The 22,438-nt window shown below is 38.4% G+C and overlaps 1 protein-coding gene across 26 annotated transcripts in view; it reads left to right on the top strand.

The window, feature by feature from the left end:
* DLGAP2 (DLG associated protein 2) overlaps positions 1–22,438 on the top strand; it is a 463,300-nt gene that overhangs the window by 426,499 nt on the left and 14,363 nt on the right. For all 26 annotated transcript variants that reach the window (XM_062626232.1, XM_062626252.1, XM_062626227.1 and 23 more), the window contains 3 exons: positions 6,220–6,569; positions 17,485–17,570; positions 18,729–19,144. In XM_062626232.1, coding sequence (XP_062482216.1) covers positions 6,220–6,569; positions 17,485–17,570; positions 18,729–19,144 — 852 coding nt within the window. The remainder of the gene's footprint in view (positions 1–6,219; positions 6,570–17,484; positions 17,571–18,728; positions 19,145–22,438) is intronic.

The raw sequence follows: 22,438 nt of genomic DNA, 5'->3' as shown, positions 1-22,438 counted from the left end.
TGGAGGGCTGAATGATAAAAGGGAAGAAGCAGGAAGATACTTTAGTAACTAAAGTATGTGTCTGATTATGTTTGAAGGAAGTCTATCCAAGATTGGATTAAAAGAATTAACTTCATTTAAAGCAAAATTGTTTCTTGAATTTCAAGCACAGTGTGACATTGGCAAGTTTTAATGGCTATTTGTGCAAGGTTTGAATGTTCTTACAGTTCAAAAAAATGGTTTCATTACCTTACAAATTAGAAACTCTTGAACATGGACAGCCCTCAGAAATGACAGGATCTTTCACTAGCAGAGGAGCAAACGAAGATGTCCAGGGAGAAGTGGAAAAAAAAAAAAAGGGGTGGAGGAGCCTGGACTGTTTGAGAACATGATGTGCTGACGTTTCAGTTTAAGTGCAGTGTGGGTGTGTTTGAGAAGTCCTTTGAAGGACTTGCATTTACATTCAGTTATCACTGCCTATGATCAGGTAATGGACTAAAACTCTTGTTTTCTATCCAGAGCCTGAGCACATACTGCTCCAGCACTGTAAAGAGAAAGTAGACCCCAAATCACTGGTGTAGGTCTTTGAGGTGGCCGCTGAAAAACATCAGACTTGGATCCAAACAAACTAATTTAACTTCACCTTTTACAGTCATTCTAACAGATCACTTTTTCTTATTAAGTAGCCAGAGACTACACATGTCAAAACTAGGACTTGTATTCTTATCCATGGCTTGGCAGAAAAATCATCAAGAGTTCATTCTATTTGTAGCAAATAAACTCGTTTTGTGGCTGTATTTTTTTTTTCTCTAAAGATCTCTTTGATTTCTTAATGGTCGTTTTAATGTTCATCACTTTGTTTTGAGAAGTAACTGTATGCATTCATATGTATATTTTTATTTTAAGAGTATCTCAGAGGTCCTGATGACCATGGTGGAGCATAGGGATAAGATTTCAGGGCATTTCAAGGACAAGCATGTTAGATGGTACTGTAAAACCCTTTGGTTAGAACAGTATTTATGATGGTCAAAAGACTATACTAATAGCTGAGTAGTCTTTTCATGCAGGATTAGATTTAATTGCGTCGTTTCATTATAAGGACTCTTTCTTCTTCAGAAACCGTTTCAAGGTTAGCATTCACCTTCCCTGTGGAGAGCAGAAGTTCCAGCATTAGCCTGGGGTCTGCACCGTGTTCCTCTCAGGGCTGTGGTTCCTCGAGGAGCACTGCCTGCAGCAGCATGCCTCCAGGGCAGATCCACACTCCCTGCAGGGTAATTATCCTCCTTCTGAATAAACCTCCTTATAAAACACAAAATCCAGTTTACTCTTGCCATCTGTCATTAGGGACAACTGTTTCCTTTAATTGATGGTGCTTTCATGTAAATTCATCATCCAGTTAACTTTGTGATCTCAGCCTAAATAATGTTATTTTGACTAAGTGCTTAGTGGTTATACTGATTTGTAAAACCCCCTCAGGTAACTATCTTGCAAATGGACCATCAGCAGTGATTTATTAAAAGGCTGCCTTTTGAAAGGTGTTCCGAATGTCACCTGCGGCCACTGATATTTCATCAAATAGATCATGTCTCTCCTGCCTTTTGTCTTTGAATATCCATAGATAACCTGAAGTTATCTCTAAATTGAATTATTTTAGTCATTTTATTTCTAGTATTAACTGTTGGCACTGAAATGTGGGCAGAGTAACTGACATTTCTATGGCTGTAGCAACAGTAACCTTAAGGAAGGTTACTCAAATGGAGTGTAGATTAGGAGGCTTATTCTGCTTCCAGCTATATATCAATTAAATAAAAAACAACAAAAAAATCCTGTTACTTCTGAATGGTCAAGAAACTTTCATTGGATTTCTATGTTATGTGTCCACACCATCAAATTGCCTGTTCTCTAGTGCTGGGGTTGTCTTCCTGCTTTCTCAGCAGTATGGCCATAATATCTGATGCTCTGGTTCTGACCAGTGCTTCCCAGCCAGGATCACAAAGGATGTAAGAGAAATTATTGTGATTTACAGAACAGGTCAGTTGTAGCTGTCTCTGGGCCAAATGCAGCACTGATAGGCAATCTTGTGTATGTGAGGGTCATCTGGCACTTAAGGTATCAATCCTTACAAACCAAATCAATGTTTTGCACTTTTTCCTGCGTGAGTGACAAATTAACACGTTATGCTGCATTGCTCCCTGCTTCTTTCTCCGAAACAATTTATACCTGGTTTTCATCATTGTTTAGTCTAACCCACTGTGAAGCAGCACAGAACCATTTTGGTTTCTCTAACAATGTCCTTCCCTAAAGGAAAATCCAGTGGAGCTGATTGCACATGTTTAAGTTGAAGTGAAGGAAGTACCTAAACAGTTGATACTTTGATCCAAATGGAAGTCTGAAATATCCACATAGTTTAGGATTAGAACAGTTTTTTACCATTTTTATAATTTTTGTTTCACAATCATAAGCTATCAGATGGGCATAGACTGTATCTTATAAAAAAATATTTTTCCTACTTTATTAAAAAAGGAAAAAAAATCAGCTTTCTATACTAAGATAACCTGTGAATATAGTTGGCAGGAAAATTTTAGTTTCTTTTTCATAGTTCCCTGTGTGTTTATTTTAAACTTTAAAAAGATATTTACCTCTTGTGCCATCCGCTTTCTTTTCTTTGCATTTCAGAGCAGCTATAGATTTTACAAATTGATTAACAGCGTGGCAGAAGGCTGTTGCTTTTACATTTCTTGAGTCTCATTGCTCAGCAGCAGGATTGGTAAGAGAAATATCAGGACTGCCCAGCACATGCATGCTAAGCCACTCAGAAAACTAAAGAAATCAGAAATCCTTGGTGCATTTCTGTGAGCCACAGAAACAAAAAACAGTTGTCCAGGACTGATGTTTTATATGTCAAAACATGAAGCATGTCTCTGCTTCTGCTGAAGTCCACAATTTAAGTCACTCGGAAGTTGTAGTGCAATAGCTCTGCTCTCCTGGTGCTCTGCTTTCGCACACCGCTGTCCCCACGCTGTGTTTCATTCCCGGCCTTTGTGATGGCTGTGACACCCAGCTTGTCCTGCTTTGACAGAAGGCAAGGATCCTCTGTCCCAGTCTTCTTTCTCCCAGGCAAACTTTCAGCCCCAGTACCATAGATGGAGTTACTCTAGCACTGCCCTTGGCCAGCACGCGGTTCCCTGGGGCTGCATTGCCAGCACCAGCCCTTCCACTAAGGATGTCAAAACCCACCACAGCTCTGGAGTTACTAGAATGATGGACCCCAAAATGGAGAAGATATGAAGCAGTGATGAGGAGGTTTTATATACTTACTTTGAGCCAATAACCACTAAGGCCAATAAAATTTGTGAGGTAGTGGATGATGCAAAGCTGATAGGAGCTCCTGTCCATCAGCATAAGAAGGGTATGATAAATGAAAAGGAAGTTCATTTTCTGTTAGGAAAAGAACATATTTCTTCCTATATATAATATGTGGTATGTGCGACTGCTAAGGCCAAGAATTGAACATGATAGAAAAAGACATTGCTGTTGATAACAGGAACATTCACAAGTGTTTCCATGATTAATGGAAAAAAAATTGAAAGTGACATAAAATTTTATGCTTCAAACCTTAGGCCAATATTTATTTATTAGAGACCTAAGACCACACATGAACAGTAAACTATGGATTACAGTCTTACTTTTCTCCTTTAACAAGTCCCTAATCTATTATGTAGTCATAACTTAAGTCAGCAACACATACCAAGTTTATCTAAGACAATTTTGATCAAATTATTCATCTCAGTTATCCCATTTACTTCACTAGAACTGCTTGAGTGATTAAAGCAAATAAAATTGGGTGGCAAGATTTGCTTCGTGAATTCAAACCTCCATCCTCTTACCTGATTTTGTTACACTCTCCAATTAGTCCCAGATTTCTGAGACTCTGAAACTTGTTGCAGATATGAACTCATTAACTGGTAGAGATAAAATTTTTATTCCCTGCTCAATATTTGATCTCTGGGACTGTAGCTTACAAATTAATTGCATTTCTTCCTACCATATTTCACTGTAAATATGTAGCCAGTTTCTCACAAACTTTCTGTCTTTCTCCTGATTTCTTCTCCTTAGTGAACCTTTGTGGGATTTTCAATTCCTGTTTAGTGCTCATGATCAAATGCTTGCCAGAATACTGCAGTAACTGTAATACTTGCTGCTTTAAGACATGTCACTCCACAGAATCAATCAGAAATATCCAGAATAAAGTATTCAGTCCTTGGGAAGGAGCAGTATTATGGCAACTTTCTTCTTACTAAAATAATTCACTAAGAACTACTGCTTGAGCTCATAAGACACTGTCTTAAAATCCAAGCTTTAGAGCCTCTCCCTTCTTTCTAAACACTCTCTATTCCCTAAAGCATCTGAAAAACATTGGGTTTTTCTTCTTCTTTACTGCTGGTTACAAAACTGACAAGAGATAAGATTGGTGATAGGACAACAAAACACCACTTCAAAAAAAGCACAGTTTCACACTGAAGAGCATGTTTTCACGTTTCACTCCCTTAGAGTAATTTAGCTCAGAGCAAGACTTCCTTTCAATTCTACCAGAATTGGGCAGCATCAATAGTAATTTAAAACACGCTTCAACTGAAGGTTTTCACTTCCTAGCTCTGCCTCACTCTCTTTTATTTATGATCACCCTTTCATTTATGATTATCAAGAATGAATATTTAAGAGATCTTTTGTCTAGGCTCACTTTTCCCACAGCCTAGCCTGGCAACACAGGCCCAGCAGTCCCAGATTATTAGCAAATTCCTAAACTTGTTTTTTCTTTCCAGAGAGCTGCAACATACCCTTATATCAAAACCACAGTTCCAAGGTTACCTGAGTCACTATTGCCATGTCCAGTGCATTTAACAACACCAGAAAAAGGCAAACCTTTTCCTTAAGTCAGTCATTATCCTGGTCTATGCATGTATACATCATGCTATTTCACTATCATTGATATAGGAAAGCATAATAATTTTCTTTATCTTCCTGCAATTACACAGGAAATTAATTGGACTTGATTTTCCTGTACAGGAATACATACAGCTATACCATGACACATTTTTGTATCAGTTTCTAATTTTATGAATTGTGATTATATGTGCTAGGGGAAAAACACTTGCATAACAGAAATGCTCACATTAATACCAACAAATCATAGTGGGCTTAGACAATTAGAAAATTCAGCTGTGTAATATTAATGACTAAATATCTATCTCTATGATATCTCTAAAATTTTGTCAGAAAGCACTAATGGCAAATTCTGCATCTGTAGAGCTTTCTTGGATGTTTTATTGAGCCTTTTGCTGCAATACAGAATCTATGTTAAACCAGCCTCAGACCTGTTCTGGTCATCAGACTAAAAATCATAGTTCTGCTCATGTGTCTTCAGTTCTCCCACTGTTCCAAACCTATTTTCATATCTATATTTCCATATTCTCGCCATTTAAGTATATCCCCCTTCAGTGTATGTTCTAAGGATTTAAGGCTTAATGTAGGATAATAGATAAAAAGTCACTGCTTTTGGTATTCCTTGTGGTTTTTGCTTGTTGTTGTCCAGGTATCTAGCAGCTTTGCATATAATGTCACATTTTTTGCATGCCTGGAATTCCTTTTTTAACTGTATTGTGGATAATTTTGTAACATATGCTTCTTGTGTAAGTAGCCAATCTTGCCTAATTCCAGCCAGTACACCTGGAGGTGTTTTTACAGATTGAAGTATTGCATACCATAAAGTAGAAGTTTCTGAATAGTTTCATAACAGTATATTGATGCTACTTTCTTAATACACTATATCAATATACAGCCCATAGTTCAGGTGATAACAAAAGGGGAAAAAACAAATCTTCCTTTATTTCTCTTATCAGCTTTACCCCATGCTGAAACAACCTCAGAAGCCCTAGTGTGCACCTGCCCAGTGCAAGTCTTAACACACACAGATCTTTACTGACTCTCTCAGCTTCACTGTAACCTGAGACTCTCATTTGCACCCCTTGCTTCATAGCTAAAATAAAGTAATAAAATGTTTCTGTGAATACCCATCTGACTCCAAAGGACATTTTCAATTAGTAGTGCAGTTCACAGAGCGCTATGTTACACTGTCTTCATTTTAAGTAGCATAATCTTAAGGTAATTTCTGTCATGAAGGTTGTCAGATTAATCCTTTTTTTTTTTTTTTCTTTTCCCTTTTTTTAATTTTTTCTATAGCTGTAACTTACACAAGTTACAAAAAAACACCGCCACCGGTACCCCCTCGTACCACTTCCAAGCCACTGATATCAGTCACAGCACAGAGCAGCACAGAATCCACCCAGGATGCATATCATGACAGCCGGACTCAGAGGATTTCCCCATGGCAGCAGGACGGGCGAGGGATGTACAACTCCACTGACAGTTTGGACAGTAACAAGGCCATGAATCTTGCCTTGGAAACTGCAGCTGCACAGCGCCATGCATCCGAGAGCCAGAGCACCTCAATACGAACCAGTGACAAGGCCATTTTGGTGTCAAAAGCAGAGGAGTTTCTTAAGAGTCGACGTTCCTCTATAGGGATCCAGGTAACCTATCATAACATCTGTCTGTGATGAATTGCTTGCCTTCTTTCTGTAAATAGCATAGAATGAGCTGTTCAGCTTCACTGGCTCTAATAATCTAACAACCAACCCCTGGCTGCTTAGCATGAATTGTAATTCACATCATGGCAGCATGGCTGTGCAGAAAAGTCTTCAGCTGATATTCTGTACCTGGAAGAAAATGAATGAATAAATCTCTAGGAGGTTACCTGTCATTAACACTTGATATGAAAATTACACTGCAGAGCTACAGGTGAACAGCATGTTCATCTCCTTCCCTCCATGAATTCACAGTCCTTTTTATAGAATTACACAAGCTTTAAAATTCTTGACTGTATTTTTCCCATTATCTTTCTGTTCTGACCTTGGAAAATGTGTAATGCTGCTGGATCTTAAAGCTACTCTACCTAAAAAGAGTCCCGTCCCTCCCTTATTTTTAGTTGTGCTGGGAAGAAGGTACCAAGGAAGAGAAAGAAATGTGCTAGTGCCGATAGAGCATAAGCACAGACAACAAATAATGAAATGACATTAATGAAAGCAGTCTTTGAGCATTCCTCCATTTGTCCATCAAAACACACAATATTTACTTCACCTGACATAACGTGTGTCAGACTGCAGAAAGCTCAGTCACGTTGTGTTGTTTCAGCCAAATGAAATAAGGCAATTCCAAATGCAAATTGTGATTGATTGCTACTCCTTCTACTAAATGGAAAGCACTAGATAGGTAGCAATGGTCATTTGTATAAATCTCTAGGAAATACCAGGTAGTACTAAAAATCAGGAAGTAGAATTTGCGAGGAATGTGAAGTCCTTTGAGACACAGGAGCAGAGATAAACTTAGGCTTCTCTTCTGCTGAATATTTAACATAGGTGAATAACCCCTTTTACAGCACTGGGTTCAGTTCTGTGCTTAAAAACCTCTGCTATTGCCAGACCAACTATAGAGAAAATGCCATGCATTTTGGCGTTGTTACAGGTGGTGTGGAGACAGTAACAGATCTTGGAAGACAGCAACTTAGATCTTGAGAAGGTAATGTAACAAAGCCCAGTGAGAGAGTGCTCATCTACTAGGAAGCATACTATTTTTCTTTTAACAGTAGTAATTCCATTTCCATTAATTTCACAGGAGCATCAGAGAAAAGTCTTTGGGTTAAGCACATCACAGCTACTGATTGAACTTCATTGTTTAACATCTTAGTGTGATACAATTATATGGTTCCACAATGTATTAAGACTGATAGGAAGGCATAGGCTTTGCCAGCAAGCTGCTAGTCCATTTTGTGACATAAAAAGCATTTGCTTCTGCTTCTCTAGATGCAGAAGAATAGAATGCAGTTTAACAGCAATGGTAAAATATTCAGATGTCTACTTTTCAAATGTTTTATAAAGCAATTAGTGTATCCTAAATTGTTCAGAGAGGGGCTTAGCAGATAACAGTGAAAAGCTCAAAGAAGTAGCAAATAATTTTTGGCACCTTTTAGCCCCTAACCTGAAACTCTCTTCAGAAAAGGAATAGTGTCTAGTGTTGTTCTTATCTCTTCTATTCAGCAGCTGTGCACAGTAGCATTTAACAGTGTTGGTGTCTTTCTTCAGTCCTGGTATTTCAGCAATTGATTCTGAAATTTTGATTGCATCACTTGATCCTGTTTCTTACTGCAGGTAATGACCAGTAACTTTAAACTGGGCTCTGACCCTTCTTGGTATGTGGTTAGTTTAATAATGCATGCTTATATTGCACAAAAACATCTGTGCAATGATTTCCATGGAGGCAGCGGGTATTCTGTAGCAACTTTGCACCTAACACTTGGCCCCTAATACTGGTCCTCAGGTGCACACGTTGAAGAAGGCAAATAAAATACATTTTGCAACGCCAGGCCTTAGAAGGATGAGTGAGTTGTTTGTTATCTTTTGAGAAGTATAAACTGCTTGGTTGTAACATTTGCCATTAGATAAGGTTAAAATTGCAAAATCACCCTCAACACAGTATCCTGAGGCCACATTTTAGTTTTTCGGGCTTTTTTCAGCAGTAAGTTTCAAATTTCACATTAACGTGAAAAATACCTTTCACTCCCTTGTGCATTGCTAAGCAGAAAATGCATTTGGTTGTTTCTGTTGCCAGGTTTGTAAGGAATAAAAATACAAGGTAGAATATTCTTATTACAAACTACAGAAATAGTAATTTATTCCCCCAAACACAGTTGAAGAGTTTAATTTCTTTTAGACTTCTGCATCAAAGCACCTTAGAAAGGGATGTTTTTTATTTGCATATTTCCTTGATTGACTAAATTACTTGTTTTCTCATTAGCATGCCATGCCAGGGTAATGCATTGAATTTGCATTTATTTGCATTAATTAATTTCCTATCAGGATGGTTAATTTGAGCATTTTTTAATGTTTCATTCCTTTAACACATTGGTGTTAGAATGCTTGCCAATGGAGCTTCTTACAGGAACAGAGAGGCATGAAGATAAAGAATGACCAGCGATGCCTGTCCTTGTGCAACTGCTATGCACACAGCCTAGGGCTCCCATGTCTTTGGTATATATACTTTCTGTAGTGTACATGTAAGGAATAGAAGTCCTTTTAAAAAGTCCTGTCATACTAGACATGTGCAATAGGGGTGGAACTCACACACATGGGGAGCCCAAGCAACTAGGACTTACAATGAAGATCATAGCACCCCATCTGCATGGACAGAGAACAGCACATATATGGTAATCCAACCCACAGTATATTAGCCCTATTCCAGGTGGGGAATTTTGAACAAAAAAAGGTTTAGAAACAAAGCTTTTTGAGAAAATAGCTGCTGGGCTTTTGGCTGGGTTTTTTCACTGCCATATTTAAATCAAAAGGAATATTGTCAGACAAGTCAGTAGGCACTGGAAAAAATGTTGCCTAAACTCAAATGCATTGTGAAATACTGATTCTGGGATTAAAAAATTAATCAGCATTCTTAAAAATACATATATAAAAAAAAAGAATGAAACTCTAGTAATTCTAGTGGCTATAGTCTTCATATGTCTTCTATCATGACAACAGAAGACTAATCAAAATATTTGAATTAAACTGGAGGGTAGAGATTGTCTAGAGTAAAATAACCACTAAGTCAAAAACAAGGTTATTGCTAATATATTTTCAGGGATTTTCCTTGCTGTTTTGTAAAGCCTTATATATATGCTAATGTTTAACATTCAAACTGCTGTAGTTATAAACCATTTGTTATTAAAAGAATTTGGATTGTGAAATATATGAGAAAACCTGTCAAGAAGATGCTTCTTATTTATTTCAAGTGTTTCAAAACATGCAGTCCTTTGTTTCTTCTCCATTTAAAAGATATCAAGGTTTCTCAAATGAACAGAAACCCTGGAAGCAGATGAGATGCAAACAAAGGTTTTAAATGTGAAGGCTGATTCATGATGGTATTTTTAGAGATAAGCACATTTTAGAGATAATTGTAGCATAGAGAATGGACTCTGTCATCTTCATTTATTGTCAGGAGATCATGCTTCAAAATATCTAAGTTTTTTTTTAATCTAGGAATCTTCATTAAAAAAATCGTTCTTATAAATCAAAGCTGTATTCATGAGGATTAGTGTAATAACTCACCTTCTTAATATTTTGTGTCAAAAGAGGATCTTCTGCATAGTATTTTTATATATATTTAATGAGATTATTAACATTGTAAGATAAAAACTTGTCAAAGAAACTGCAGTCTCATGCTGGAATTTCTCTTTAAGGCAAAGCATTTTTACCCACATGGCATTACTTTGATGAGCATCTACATTTTCTTTATACTGTTTAGGTTATATCATCCTTGTCATTGCTCTACTTAAGTGTACACATAGCAATCAAAAGAAATATTAACATTGATTACACTGGTCTTTGGATCATAAGTGATCGAAAGTTTTAGAGGCAAGCATTGTTCATTCTCCTCATAAACACACTGTCAGACTGTACTTTTGTAAGAACATTGAGTGAAATCCTTGGCCTGCAGAAGTGAGTGAAAGTTTTGATAATTTTTCTGTGGCACAGAGGCTATAACCTAGCCTTTATAGTTAACATTGACCTATACAGTGTATACATATATGAGTCAGGATTCACAGGCTTAGCTGGTTAGCCGAGTTCCCAACCAGCGGTTGCATTTTGGTCTCCTTACTTGTCAAAAAGCTTAGCAGTTGGAATTACAGTTTGATTCGGAGAAAACCCCAGGAACAAACTTGCCAGCAGAGTTTCAAGTTGACAAGCAGGTATTCTTTATTGCGGCGCTGGGAGACACGGGGGGTAGCTCCTCCTAACGTGTGTCCCCGGACTGCTGTACAGGTCATCCTTAGATGGTCACTGAGCATATTACATCATTTTCCAAAAAGTTTCCGGCATGCATACAAAAATGTGGTGGTCTTTAAGGGTCGTTTACTTTTCCCAACAAGCGTAATTAACATTACAGACATAGCGATCATCCTGGCCTTCTACTTACCAGTTAGTTTAACTGCTCTCATCCTGGACATCTGCTAGTCCCAGATACTCCCCATCCCAGGTCCTGTCCTTCTATTCTGCTTTTCTCACACCTTTTGTACTGAGGCCCTGAAAGCCTGAAACTATGTCAACTACCTTCAAGTACCGCAGTTATTTTCCATTACAAAGCCATCAAACTTAACATTACTTAGAACTGTACAAGTACATTTTGTACTTCTGTGCCTCGTCTCAAGTTAAAGCAATGGCTGTTTTAAAGACATCTTAATTTTTACTCTTTTCACAAATTACTGTTGCTTGTTTTCTTAACTGCCATCTAACTTAAAGAAACATTCAAGGTGAGGAAGACACAAACTGGTGCCTTGCAGAATATTTGTTTGTTCAGAATAATTTGCCACTTAGTACTAAATGCACCAAAAAAAGTTAGGAGCAGCAACTGCTGCGTGCGTTATTTCATTGTTACTATCCCATATTAGCATGACACAAATCTTGTTCCTAACTCTGGCATGCATTTTTAGTGCTTTCTTGAAAGACCGTCAGAAGTTCTCACCCCATTGTAGGATATTCTTGTGGTAATTAGCACTTACTGTGCCACACAACCTGTTTGATCTGTCCAGGTGTTCTGCTGGGAATTAGTGGAGTCGCAAAAGGGAGCCCTGTGGTGAGGCACAAAAAAATCACTCAGGCGTGGAAGTGTAGGTTTGTTTGGTGGCTTGTTAGAATCATAGAATAGTTTGGGTTAGTTCCAACCTCCCTGCCATGGAACTAATCCCAGACCAGGTTGCTAAAAGCTCTGTCGAACCTGGCCTCAGATGAGTTCCTAAAAGTTGTTTTGAAATATTATGTGGGTTTTTTTGACTGATAAAATTATTCCATCAGCTAAGGAAAGCAGTAGCAGTTAGTACTATGGTTTTATTTGAAGTATTTTCCCTGCCTTCACTGTGTATGTCACTGCATACAAATGAGATCTCCCTGTGACCAAGAATGATTATCTGCATTCACAATTACATGTACTTGATCTTGTGTCAAATGTAGTGGGTTTTTTTCCTTTTTTACTTGTTATCACTGAGAAGCTTATGTAAGAGAGGAAAGGTGATTTTTTTCCCTTCCTGTGCATCATCACAGAGGTTGTTTATTAAATTCTAATTATAGAACAAATCCGTTACAGCAGTGAAAACCCATTGAGGGCAGTGAAGTTGCATGGGGAGAGATAATGTGGCCTGAAGGACTCTTATTACTGATGCTTATGAGAGGGAAGAAAAAGACACCAGGTTAAATCTGTTTTCTTATGCATTGAATATATTAACTTCAGACCTCCCTTAGAAACAGTATGTATATGGAAGCTTGGACTCGAATTTATAGGACACTAAAATGTTATGTTGCAAAGCTCAGGTTTAAGAGCAGAATAATACTTTAATGCAGAGATAAGGGTTGCTTTTAAGTAGTTAAAATTTGCAGCTAAAAAAAGCTTAGTAAATACTTTGAAGGAATAATTTAGTTGATGGATACTTTTCTAGAATGAGTGCTTATAAACAAACTACCATTGATTATTACAAGCAAGTTATTTGCAATAATGATTTGCATTTATTCAAATAATTTTGTTTTCATATAATTTATTTGCGGATCATTTATTACCAAGGCAGTGTCAGTATCTGATACTTACTTTTCAAATTTTGGGCTGGTTCAGTCAGCAGTGACTGATCACAGAGGATTCACAGTAATAGTATTGTCTTCTCCTTGTACTGGCAGCAAAAAACATGGAGGGGAGTATTATGCCTTTGTGACAGGTAAGACCAATAAGACAGAAATAATCTCAAAATGCTCCCTTATGGTTACTATGGATATTATAAGCCTTATAGGCATACTATAAATCCATAAACCAACATTTTTCATGGCATAAAGGGCCACATTTTTAAAGAAGTTTTAGTTCTTCATTTGCAAAGAGAGAGGAAAATGACCTGCTATATTAGATCTATTCCACTACTTTCTTCTGCTTTTGGTCAGTGTCTGGCTATTTTTTTGTTTCCTCTTCTATGTGAGACTCACTCATAACTAGATAGACATATAATTCATCACATCATTTTTCTTTACTGAGATTGTGGGACAATTTGCAAATGTTAAGCCCTTTATAACCCATGCAAGTATTAAAACAGTAATGAATCACAGAGAATAACACCAGATTCATTAAGACTTATTTGAGTTTCAGGAGCTACACTATCTAACCAAATGTATTACTTTTTCTTCTATGCTCATTTGAATCTAGCCTGGCCAACCTGATTAAATCTAAAGAGTTTCCTGCTGTCTTCTAGCAGGAGTCTCATAATATCTGTCATTCAGAAATGCAATTTATTTGTTCAATTTTCACTTTGTGAATGCAAGTTATTTTTTTATTTTCTATTTGTGTTGGTATTTGCCTCCTTTTTCCAGATTTTTGTCGTTGTTGGTCATGGAGGTTGTTACAATATTTGAAAACCTAGGTTACACACACAAAAAAATTTGGCATTCTCCTGCTGTTACAAGGCACAGTGAGGAAATGAAAGCATTAAAATATTAAGGCAATCATCAGACCATTTAGTCAGTGTCAGCCTTGGAAAGCTGAAGGGAAGGATAATTTGGCAAGAGTTCATATTTAGAGTTAAATAATGTCATTTTTATTTTGATACGTGGGCCATAATTTTCCTGATAATTTTTTTTAATAAAATTTTAGAACAGATTATTTCATTTATGCCTGTAAAGTCTAGGTGTCGATTGCATATTGAGCAAGTTAGTCAGGATATACGTCTTGGTGAAATACCAATAAGGAAGTGCTTGAAAACAAGTAGATGAAAAAGACTTTTTCTCAATATGTTCATCATCATGGCTTGACTTTGAGAACAAAAATTTGGGAAGGGCTTTACCCACGCTTACTACAAGCGTGCTGATGACTAAAAAGGCCAATGTGGGATAGGCAAATCCAGCTGCAAAAAGCACAGCGAAAGGTCTCCTTGGGTGGTATAGGCGGGGCGCGATCCTTTCTACGTTGTCTTTTCTCCTCAAGACCAGTTCTGCATGAGTTCTCAATATGTTGAATCAATGGAAAGATACCAGCCCATACAAAACATAAAAGGGAAATCTGTCTCCACACATTAGAAGCAGAGTTCAAAAGGAGATATGCTATATCTGTTACTAAAACAGACAAAGTAGCTGGCAAAAACAGATAGGCTTTTGATATGCATTGTGGAAGAAAAGTGTGTATTGCCAGTCTTCCTGCTTTGTTCCACCAACATCAATTGGTCGAACTGATTTTTCATGGGGACCTTTGCTTGCTTATATCTTTGGGCCATCATGTTTCCAGCAGCACTGTGAGCTGCTTAGACATCCTTGTGAAAGGCAAATGTCTTTCCTCTGTCCATTGACCACTGTTCACCTCCACAGTGTTACTAGCTGTATGTTAGCCCCGCAAGTATGGTATCATTGACCTTCCACATCCAGCAATCTGGCCTTCCCTTCATCCCCTAGGATTCATTCAGTAGGTCCCAAGGAGCATAGGATATAGAAATGGTAATCTTAGGGATGTAAGTCTATAAAGGAGATGCAGTCTATGAGGGAAATGCAGTTGGTCTATGAAGGAAGTGCATTCTCTTCCAGCCTAAACCATTCTATGAGCTAAAGGTGAAGACTGACATGTGGGGAAATGTCAGCTTGGCTTCTTTTGTCTGGCTTCAGCTCAGATCTGGTCTGACACACAGTGTACTGTCCCTCCATGCTGAAACGTGAATAAGCAGGAAGCCCTGTGTCCCCATCTGCTCTCAGCTGCTTTCTAACACCTACTAACACCTACCAAGTTCTTTTCCCTTTTCAAACTCTCAGAATTGTAATGCTGTGGAGCCTGTCTTGCATCATTGACACTATTATATGGTGTTACAGTTCATCAGAACAAGTTCAAGAACCTTGATCAATAATCCCACAAGTAAAGATGTTGGTCCTTTCCTTTGGACCCAGTCCAGTAGGATCATAGAATAGGTCAGAATCATAGCATAGTTTGGGTTGGAATAGTCTGTAAAGATCATCTAGTTCCACCCCCCCTGCTGTGCGTAGGGATACCTTCCACCAGACCAGGCTGCTCAAAGCCCCATCCAACCTGGCCTTGAACCCAGCCAGCAGTGGGGCAGCCACAGCTTCTCTGAGCAACCCAGTGCCTCACCACCCTCAAAGCAAAGAATATTTTCCTAATATCTAATCTAAATCTATCCTCTCTCAGTTTAAAACCATTCCCCCTTGTCCTATCCCTACATGCTCTTGTAAAAAGTCCCTCTCCACATTTCTTCCAGTCCCCCTTCAAGTACTGGAAGGCTGCTCTAAAGTATTCGTGGAGCCTTTTCTTCTCCAGGCTGAACAAGCCCAACTCTGTCAGCCTGTCTTCATAGCAGAGGTGCTCCACCCCTCTGACCATCTCTGTGGCCTCCTCAGGCCTTGCTCCAGCAGGTCTGTTTCCTTCTTAAACTGGGGGCCCTAGAACTGAACACAGTGCTGCAGGTCTCATGAGAATGGAGTAGAGGGGGAGAATCACCTCCCTCAACCTGCTGGTCATACTCCTTTTGATGCAGCCCAGGATGTGATTTTATTTCTGGTCTGCAAGTGCATATTTCTACCTCATATTCAGTTTTTTATCAATCAATATCCCCAAATCCTTCTCCTCATGGCTGCTTTCAATCCAGTCTCATCCCAGCCTGTACATGTATTTGGGATTGCATTGACCCAGGTGCAAGACCTTGCACTTGGCCTTGTTAAACTTCATGAGTTTCTCACAGACCCACCTCTCCAGCCTGTCCAGGTCCCTCTTGATGGCATCCCTTCCTTTCAGTGTGTCAGCTGCACCACACAGCTTGGTGTCATTGGCAAACTTGCTGAGGATGCATCAATCCCACTGTCCACATCCCTGACAAAGATTTTAAATAACACTGGTCCCAATAAGGACAGCTGAGGGACACCACTTGTCACTGGTCTCCACCTGGATAGGGAGCCACACTTCTTGAGTGCAACCATCCAGCCAATTTCTTATCCACTGTCTCCACCCATCAAATCTATGTCTTTCCAGTTTAGAGATAAGGATGTCATGAGGGACAGTATCGAATGCTTTGTATTGCATCCTGATAGATGATGTCAGTTGCTCTTCCCTTATCCACCAATGCTGTAACTCCACTGTAGAAGGCCACCAAACTTGTCAGGCACAATTTGCCCTTAGTGAAGCCATGTTGGCTATTCAACACACTCCGAGCTGTCAGCTAGAGCAATCCAGGTGTGCTGACTTCATCATGCTATCTGCGCTACAATCTTAAGGTCACTAAACCTTGTCAGAAGCACTGCCACGTGAGGCTGTGCACAGAGACCTAAGCTTCTTCAAGAATTATGGTCCACCTGTATATTCATTTCCCACCATCCTTCCCCTTTCTCTCAGCATCCTTCCAGAAACATGGTGGGATTGGGACGATGAAGCTGAAAGCAGCTTCAAAGGCCATTGGGCTCCTTCCAGAGGTGCCTGTGACTGCTGCAAGGGGAAAAGTTATACTCTTTGAATCCACATGTGGAGTGTATGTATTGAAAAACTGGTTGCTGGTATTTTTTGATTTAACAGGGAAAATATTGTTTAAAAGAAAAAGTCAGTCCTAGTCTTTTTCTTTTTTCCTGACTCCCTTGATTCAGTATAATTTGCATTCTGCAGCACTCGCTATGTCTGTGTCAAAGACTTGGGGGTGGTGCAGTGGTGGGGAGTGTTATATAAAATCCCACAGAAACTTGCAAAAGCAATGTGGTCTTAGTTACGAAGAGAACTCCACTGTGAATATATTTCAGTAACTGTGCTTCAAATGAGAATACTATAAAAAATGCATAAATTACTTGCTTGATATAGCATTTTCAAGACCATGTTATTAAAAGAAATGAGATATGGCATTCTGCTGTATCCCCCACATCATTTAAATGGTTCTATATTTGTCCACACAGTTGTCGATAAAATTTCATTGCAGTGTTTCTTTTTATCACTTGCAAGTTTATCAGGCTACTTGAGATTTTATTTTATTTTGTAAATCAAGACTATAATGAGACTGTTTTATAATAATATAAAAAGGGGCTATCCTGTGGATTCCTTATTCTAAGAACAGCTCTTCCAGACTAAGCTTATTCCCTGCCTCCACTGAACTGAGTAATTGCATCTGCTTAGGTTTGAAATAAGGAATTGCACAGCAGAACAGAAGTACTTGTGCAAAGCTTCATCAAACACAGCACCAAAACAGGGATACCAGTCTGAATGCATATTTCATTTATTTTACTGTGCTAGGTGTTTCTTAGTGGTAAGAGAGGAAATACGTCATTAATTTTGAATGAGTGCAGGTAGAAATAGTGCTGAGTTGTCAGCGCTCACTCTGCAGATGTATTTTTTGTGTTGAATTAGGTGGAAACAGCAACTGATTCAGATACTGAAAGCAGAGGCCTACGGGAATACCACTCTGTTGGAGTACAAGTGGAAGATGAAAAAAGGTAATTCAAGCATGTACAAAAATCTGTAGTGTTTTATAACACAGCACACATTTGTAAACAGAGTTAATAACAAACATCTGGCAAGTGCTGCCCCTAAATAATTCTTCTATGCATGCCAGTCATTTGGCAAAATTTGTAGTGATTACTTAGCAGTTGCTTAATATTTAGTTAACTTTGCAGTTTTTAATTGGAGGGAAGGAAGTGAAAGTCTTACATTTAAGTAGTGGATTAATATAATTTCGTTATTGGCAGAACAAAGAGCTGTATATTGGAATACCCTTCCTTTGATAGGACCCCTCATGCTGCTCCAGGCTTTTCCAGTCCACACAGGGGGAGATAATGGTTAGGATAAAACCCATGGTACCTTTATCCTAAATTAGAATCGTCTTTGACACTTCTTCTCTACCTTTTTAAAACTGCTGGCCAATGTACTAACCTACAGGTTATCCCTGTCAGGCACAGCCTTTAAGTGCTGGACTGGGACCATTATTTCATTTCATGGAAGCTGTCAGACAGTATCTACATCCTAATTGCCTTTTACCTTCATTGACTAAAAGTAATTTGAAACAATAGGCTCAGATGTGAAAAGATTTCACAAATAATCTTTGCTTCTCTAACTTTTTAACATAAAGCTTTCCTAAAATGTCATTATTTCTATCACAATAGAAAACCAACATTTAATGGTTACCCTATGAGACAAGTAAAAATAGAACAGTAATAGTCTTAAATTAGTTTTTCAGATTTTCAGAATTTATCTAGTTATAATTCTTAATTTTTGAAGTATTTTATATGTGTACTTTACAGACTTCTATCAGAAGATGTAACCTTGCAGCTCTGCTAGTTATTTCCAGTTCATTTAATAGTGATACATGGTACTTTGTAGTATAAGAATAAATCAATTTTTGCTTCCAGATATAATTTAAATGATTTTCTTTTGTATCTTTGCTCAGATCAATGATGCCACTATGCATTTTGGTTTTCCTCTCTGTTGCTACTCACTGTCTTATTTTAGTGAGGTATGCAAAAAGGAAACATATTTAACATAAAGTCCAAGGAGAAAACCAGAATTCATTCACTGAAACATCATTCTGTGTCTCTGTATAATCACACATGTATTTCTATGTCTTAATCTCTTTTCTTTCTTCCCTCTTCACCAAGGCACGGACGATTCAAGCGCTCAAACAGCGTAACAGCAGCTGTCCAGGCTGATCTGGAACTGGAGGGCTTTCCAGGACACATCACCATGGAGGACAAGGGACTTCAGTTTGGCTCCTCATTCCAGCAGCACTCAGAGCCCAGCACACCCACCCAATACAGTGCAGTGAGAACTGTACGGACACAAGGACTGTTCAGTTACAGAGAAGATTATAGGACCCCAGTTGACACCTCAAACCTTCCACCACCAGAACCCTGGCTAGAGCCTGCCATTGAGACAGTAGAGACTGGTCGAATGTCTCCTTGTCGACGGGATGGATCTTGGTTTATGAAGTTGCTGCATACTGAAACTAAGAGAATGGAAGGGTGGTGTAAAGAAATGGAAAGAGAAGCAGAAGAAAATGATCTTTCTGAAGAAAGTAAGAATATTTCAGTATCTTTTCTTATAGATGTCTGCCACAGTAAGAAATCTGTTAGGGTGAAGTTGTAGGCTGTATCTTTTCCTTACTCATTTTGTAGTAACAAAGATATAAGATCCATGTCCTGCAACTGATGATACAAACTGTCTTTTCCTGGAGTAAGGTTCTGTAGCAGTTGAGGAGCCAACTGTAGCATCTAGTGCACGATCGAAGTCTGGGTATTAGAGATGGCTCAAATGGTGCAACAGCTCCACCCACAGCTCCACCTCTGACACATTATTCCCACTCATGCCTTCGGTGCTTGACTCTCTGCCAGAGCACACAAGGTGGTCCTACATGGACATCTTTTTTTTGCCATTTTCCTGAAACCTGAGCATTTGCCTCTTATTAATGATCAGCCATTTTTAACATCTTTTCATTTCTACACAGGCACTTCCGCCTGTCATAAAGGGTCTGTTAGAAGTACAGAAAGGAGTAGGCAAAAACAGTAGTTAAAGCACTTCTGCAGTTACACAGGTATATGTGCTGTTAGATAGTTCAGCTGCATTTTCTTATTATAGTTTTGTCAGGAATCATTATTACTCTCTCACATCCTGTGAACATCTTGAAAGGAGTGATGAGATAAAGTGAAAAATAATGTAGACTATTTTGGAACAAGATCCAAGCCAGCACTAATGATAGTAATATATCAAAGTGGTCCTAGTACTCAGTAGCCAGCTCCCTGTGATTCCCTCTGAGGTCAATTATCCTTGCTCTTCAGGCTCAGTTTTTATAAATATTTCAGTCCCTGCCAATCTGAATTATTGTCTCATCTGAGATTTTCTCAGATCACAAATTAGTTCATATTAAGTTTTCTTACTAGCATCTTTTCCTGCACTCTCACAAATCTCACCATTGCCACTGAATACTCTTTCCCAATCGTCTTCTTTTCCCCTCAGTGAGTTCTTGCCATGATCTACCCTCAGGTCTTGAGTCAGGCCTGCATGGTGACTAAAAGGCCAATTTCTTTTTCTTGCACTGACCTGTTCAAAAGGAAGAATGTCTAGGTTTTTACTTCATCATTTTTTATTTTACAGTCATATTTCTCTGGTATGTTATGTACAAGTCTGCCAACACAAGAATAGGGGTTCGGAGAGCATATGGTTGCTTTTCTTCCTTCAGTCTCCTCTGCTTTCTGGAATGTGGTTTTTGTCCTTCTTTTCATCATGGCAGAGCTGAGCTGACAGCTTTCCATTTGCATTGGTATTATGAAGACTAAAACCCTCCTAAGGGCTGTTATAGTACAAATAATATAATATTTTGCTTTGTTTAGCTAATGTTAGGATTTCCAAGCCTTCTTTCATAATGGTTATTTTGTTAACAATTTGTTTTTTACTGCATGCGACTTCTTTTTCAATCCCCAAAACTTTGCACTGCTGAATACTGACATTTCTGTGCCATCATTAAGTATCCCAAAGCACCTGCTTCCAACATTGCTTTTTACTGATGCGGGGATATCAGCGCTTACAATCGGACACAGCAGTTCAAAGAACAAGACTGATCTCTTTGGAAAGAGTAAAATTATTAGGGAGCCAAGGGGAGAAACACACAGCCAGTCAGCCCCTCTCCTTCCCTAGGAGGCCAGTGGGGAGTCTGCAGGCAAGGGTGTGGGCTTTTCCTACCTCCTCTCTCTGAAAGCTCTTTCTCATGAAATGTGGCTATCATGTCAGTACTCTTTCCTCACTAGAAGGCACAGTGAAGGAGTTAGCTGTGTTATGGAATATGACACTGTACTACATTAAGAAAACCTGGAGGAGCTTGTTTTAGCTGACTGCTCATTCCAAGATGCAGAACTGTCCCTCCCATCATGTGAAGTGCTCTTGCACTCCAGAAATAGTCTGAAACGCCTTGCTGCATGGGGAAATGGAAATTAGGAAGGGAGTTTTCAGGAAATTGTACAGAAGGACATGAAGACAAATTGGATTTTGGTAATTTTTATTGACATTTGGAGTTAGTGACACCCTTTTAACCTGGAACATTTCAGTTAGAAAACAAAGTATCAGGACTTTATATTTCCCCCTTTGCAGAGTGACTCTACACTGCAAGAGAAAAAGAAAGTGCAATTCCCTGATACACAGTTACTAAAGCACAATGGAAATAGACCCTTGAAATTCCCTTTTTAAACTAATCAAAATGGGTTAATTACCTGTGTTTGGGGAAACATTTTGACCTCCCTAAGAGATTAAAGAAATTATTATAGAATAGGTCTATATAGCATATGCAAAACTAGAAGTTTGTCTTCACCTGATTGTCAAAAGACTTCTGATTTTCCCTTTGATAAGACTCATTTCAAGAGATCTTCCTCAAATAATCTCCAAATTACATTGCCTTTGAAATGGGATCCAATATAAACTTAATATAGCTTATATCAAGTGAAATTAAGTTATCAAAGAATTATTTTCACTAAGGGAATAGGTTTCACAGCATTTTAAAATTTCAGTGTGAATGTTTTTTTTTTTCCTTTTGACATATTTTATATCCCCAGTTTGAGCTATGAAGGTTGAAAGGTATGTACCCATGAAAACTGAAGTTTAACAATATCCCAGCATGAAATGTATCTTGACATATTTAAGCATTTGGCAGTTCCCTGAAGAAAATATACGCAAATGGTGGAGACAGAAGCAACTGAATGTGTTTTCCCATCTTCCAGCAGGAGCTACTATTCCCAAAACACTTCACAGCAAAGTTTGCACATTCAGACTGTCATTGTTGATGCTGAATCATTTATTTTTGGCCTGGTTATATTAATTGTACCTGAAGACCAAATATAGCTTTGCATCCCTTAGGAGAAGGCTGTCTTTATGACACAATTTCCATTTTGTTTTAAGCATGGGAAGAGTTAAAATAGAACTGTATTTTAGAAAACAATTTCATATTTTGTGTTAACACAATAGCCTTGAGATCACAGAAAGCTGTCTGATTGCTGTATTGATTTTTTCTTTCACTGTAGCTTTTCTCCCATAATGTTGTTTTAAGACCTTCACTCATCAGGTCTTAGGAAAGGAGAAGATAATCTTTACAGCAAAAATAACATCTTTTTTTCACAGAATTTTCTTATTTGGTCAGGTGCCATGAATTGTATTTTTGAACCTTTGCAGAGTTCATATATTGTTTGTGGGAGCAGTTATTTGTGTTGTCAGTATTAATTATAACATATATAGATATATAAAACAGATATGTGGCTGTAACTGTTCCCAGGGTAAGTCATCCAATGATTTGCACTAGCAGGGTGCTTCAAGCAAAGATAACGTGTTT

Source organism: Pezoporus occidentalis, unplaced genomic scaffold (genome assembly GCF_034315485.1).
Source record: "Pezoporus occidentalis ecotype Australia unplaced genomic scaffold, CSIRO_AGI_Poc_V1 ctg29, whole genome shotgun sequence".
Lineage (NCBI taxonomy): Eukaryota > Metazoa > Chordata > Aves > Psittaciformes > Psittacidae > Pezoporus > Pezoporus occidentalis.
The sequence above is the reverse complement of the archived record's forward strand: the minus strand, read 5'-3'. Positions and strand labels throughout refer to the sequence as shown.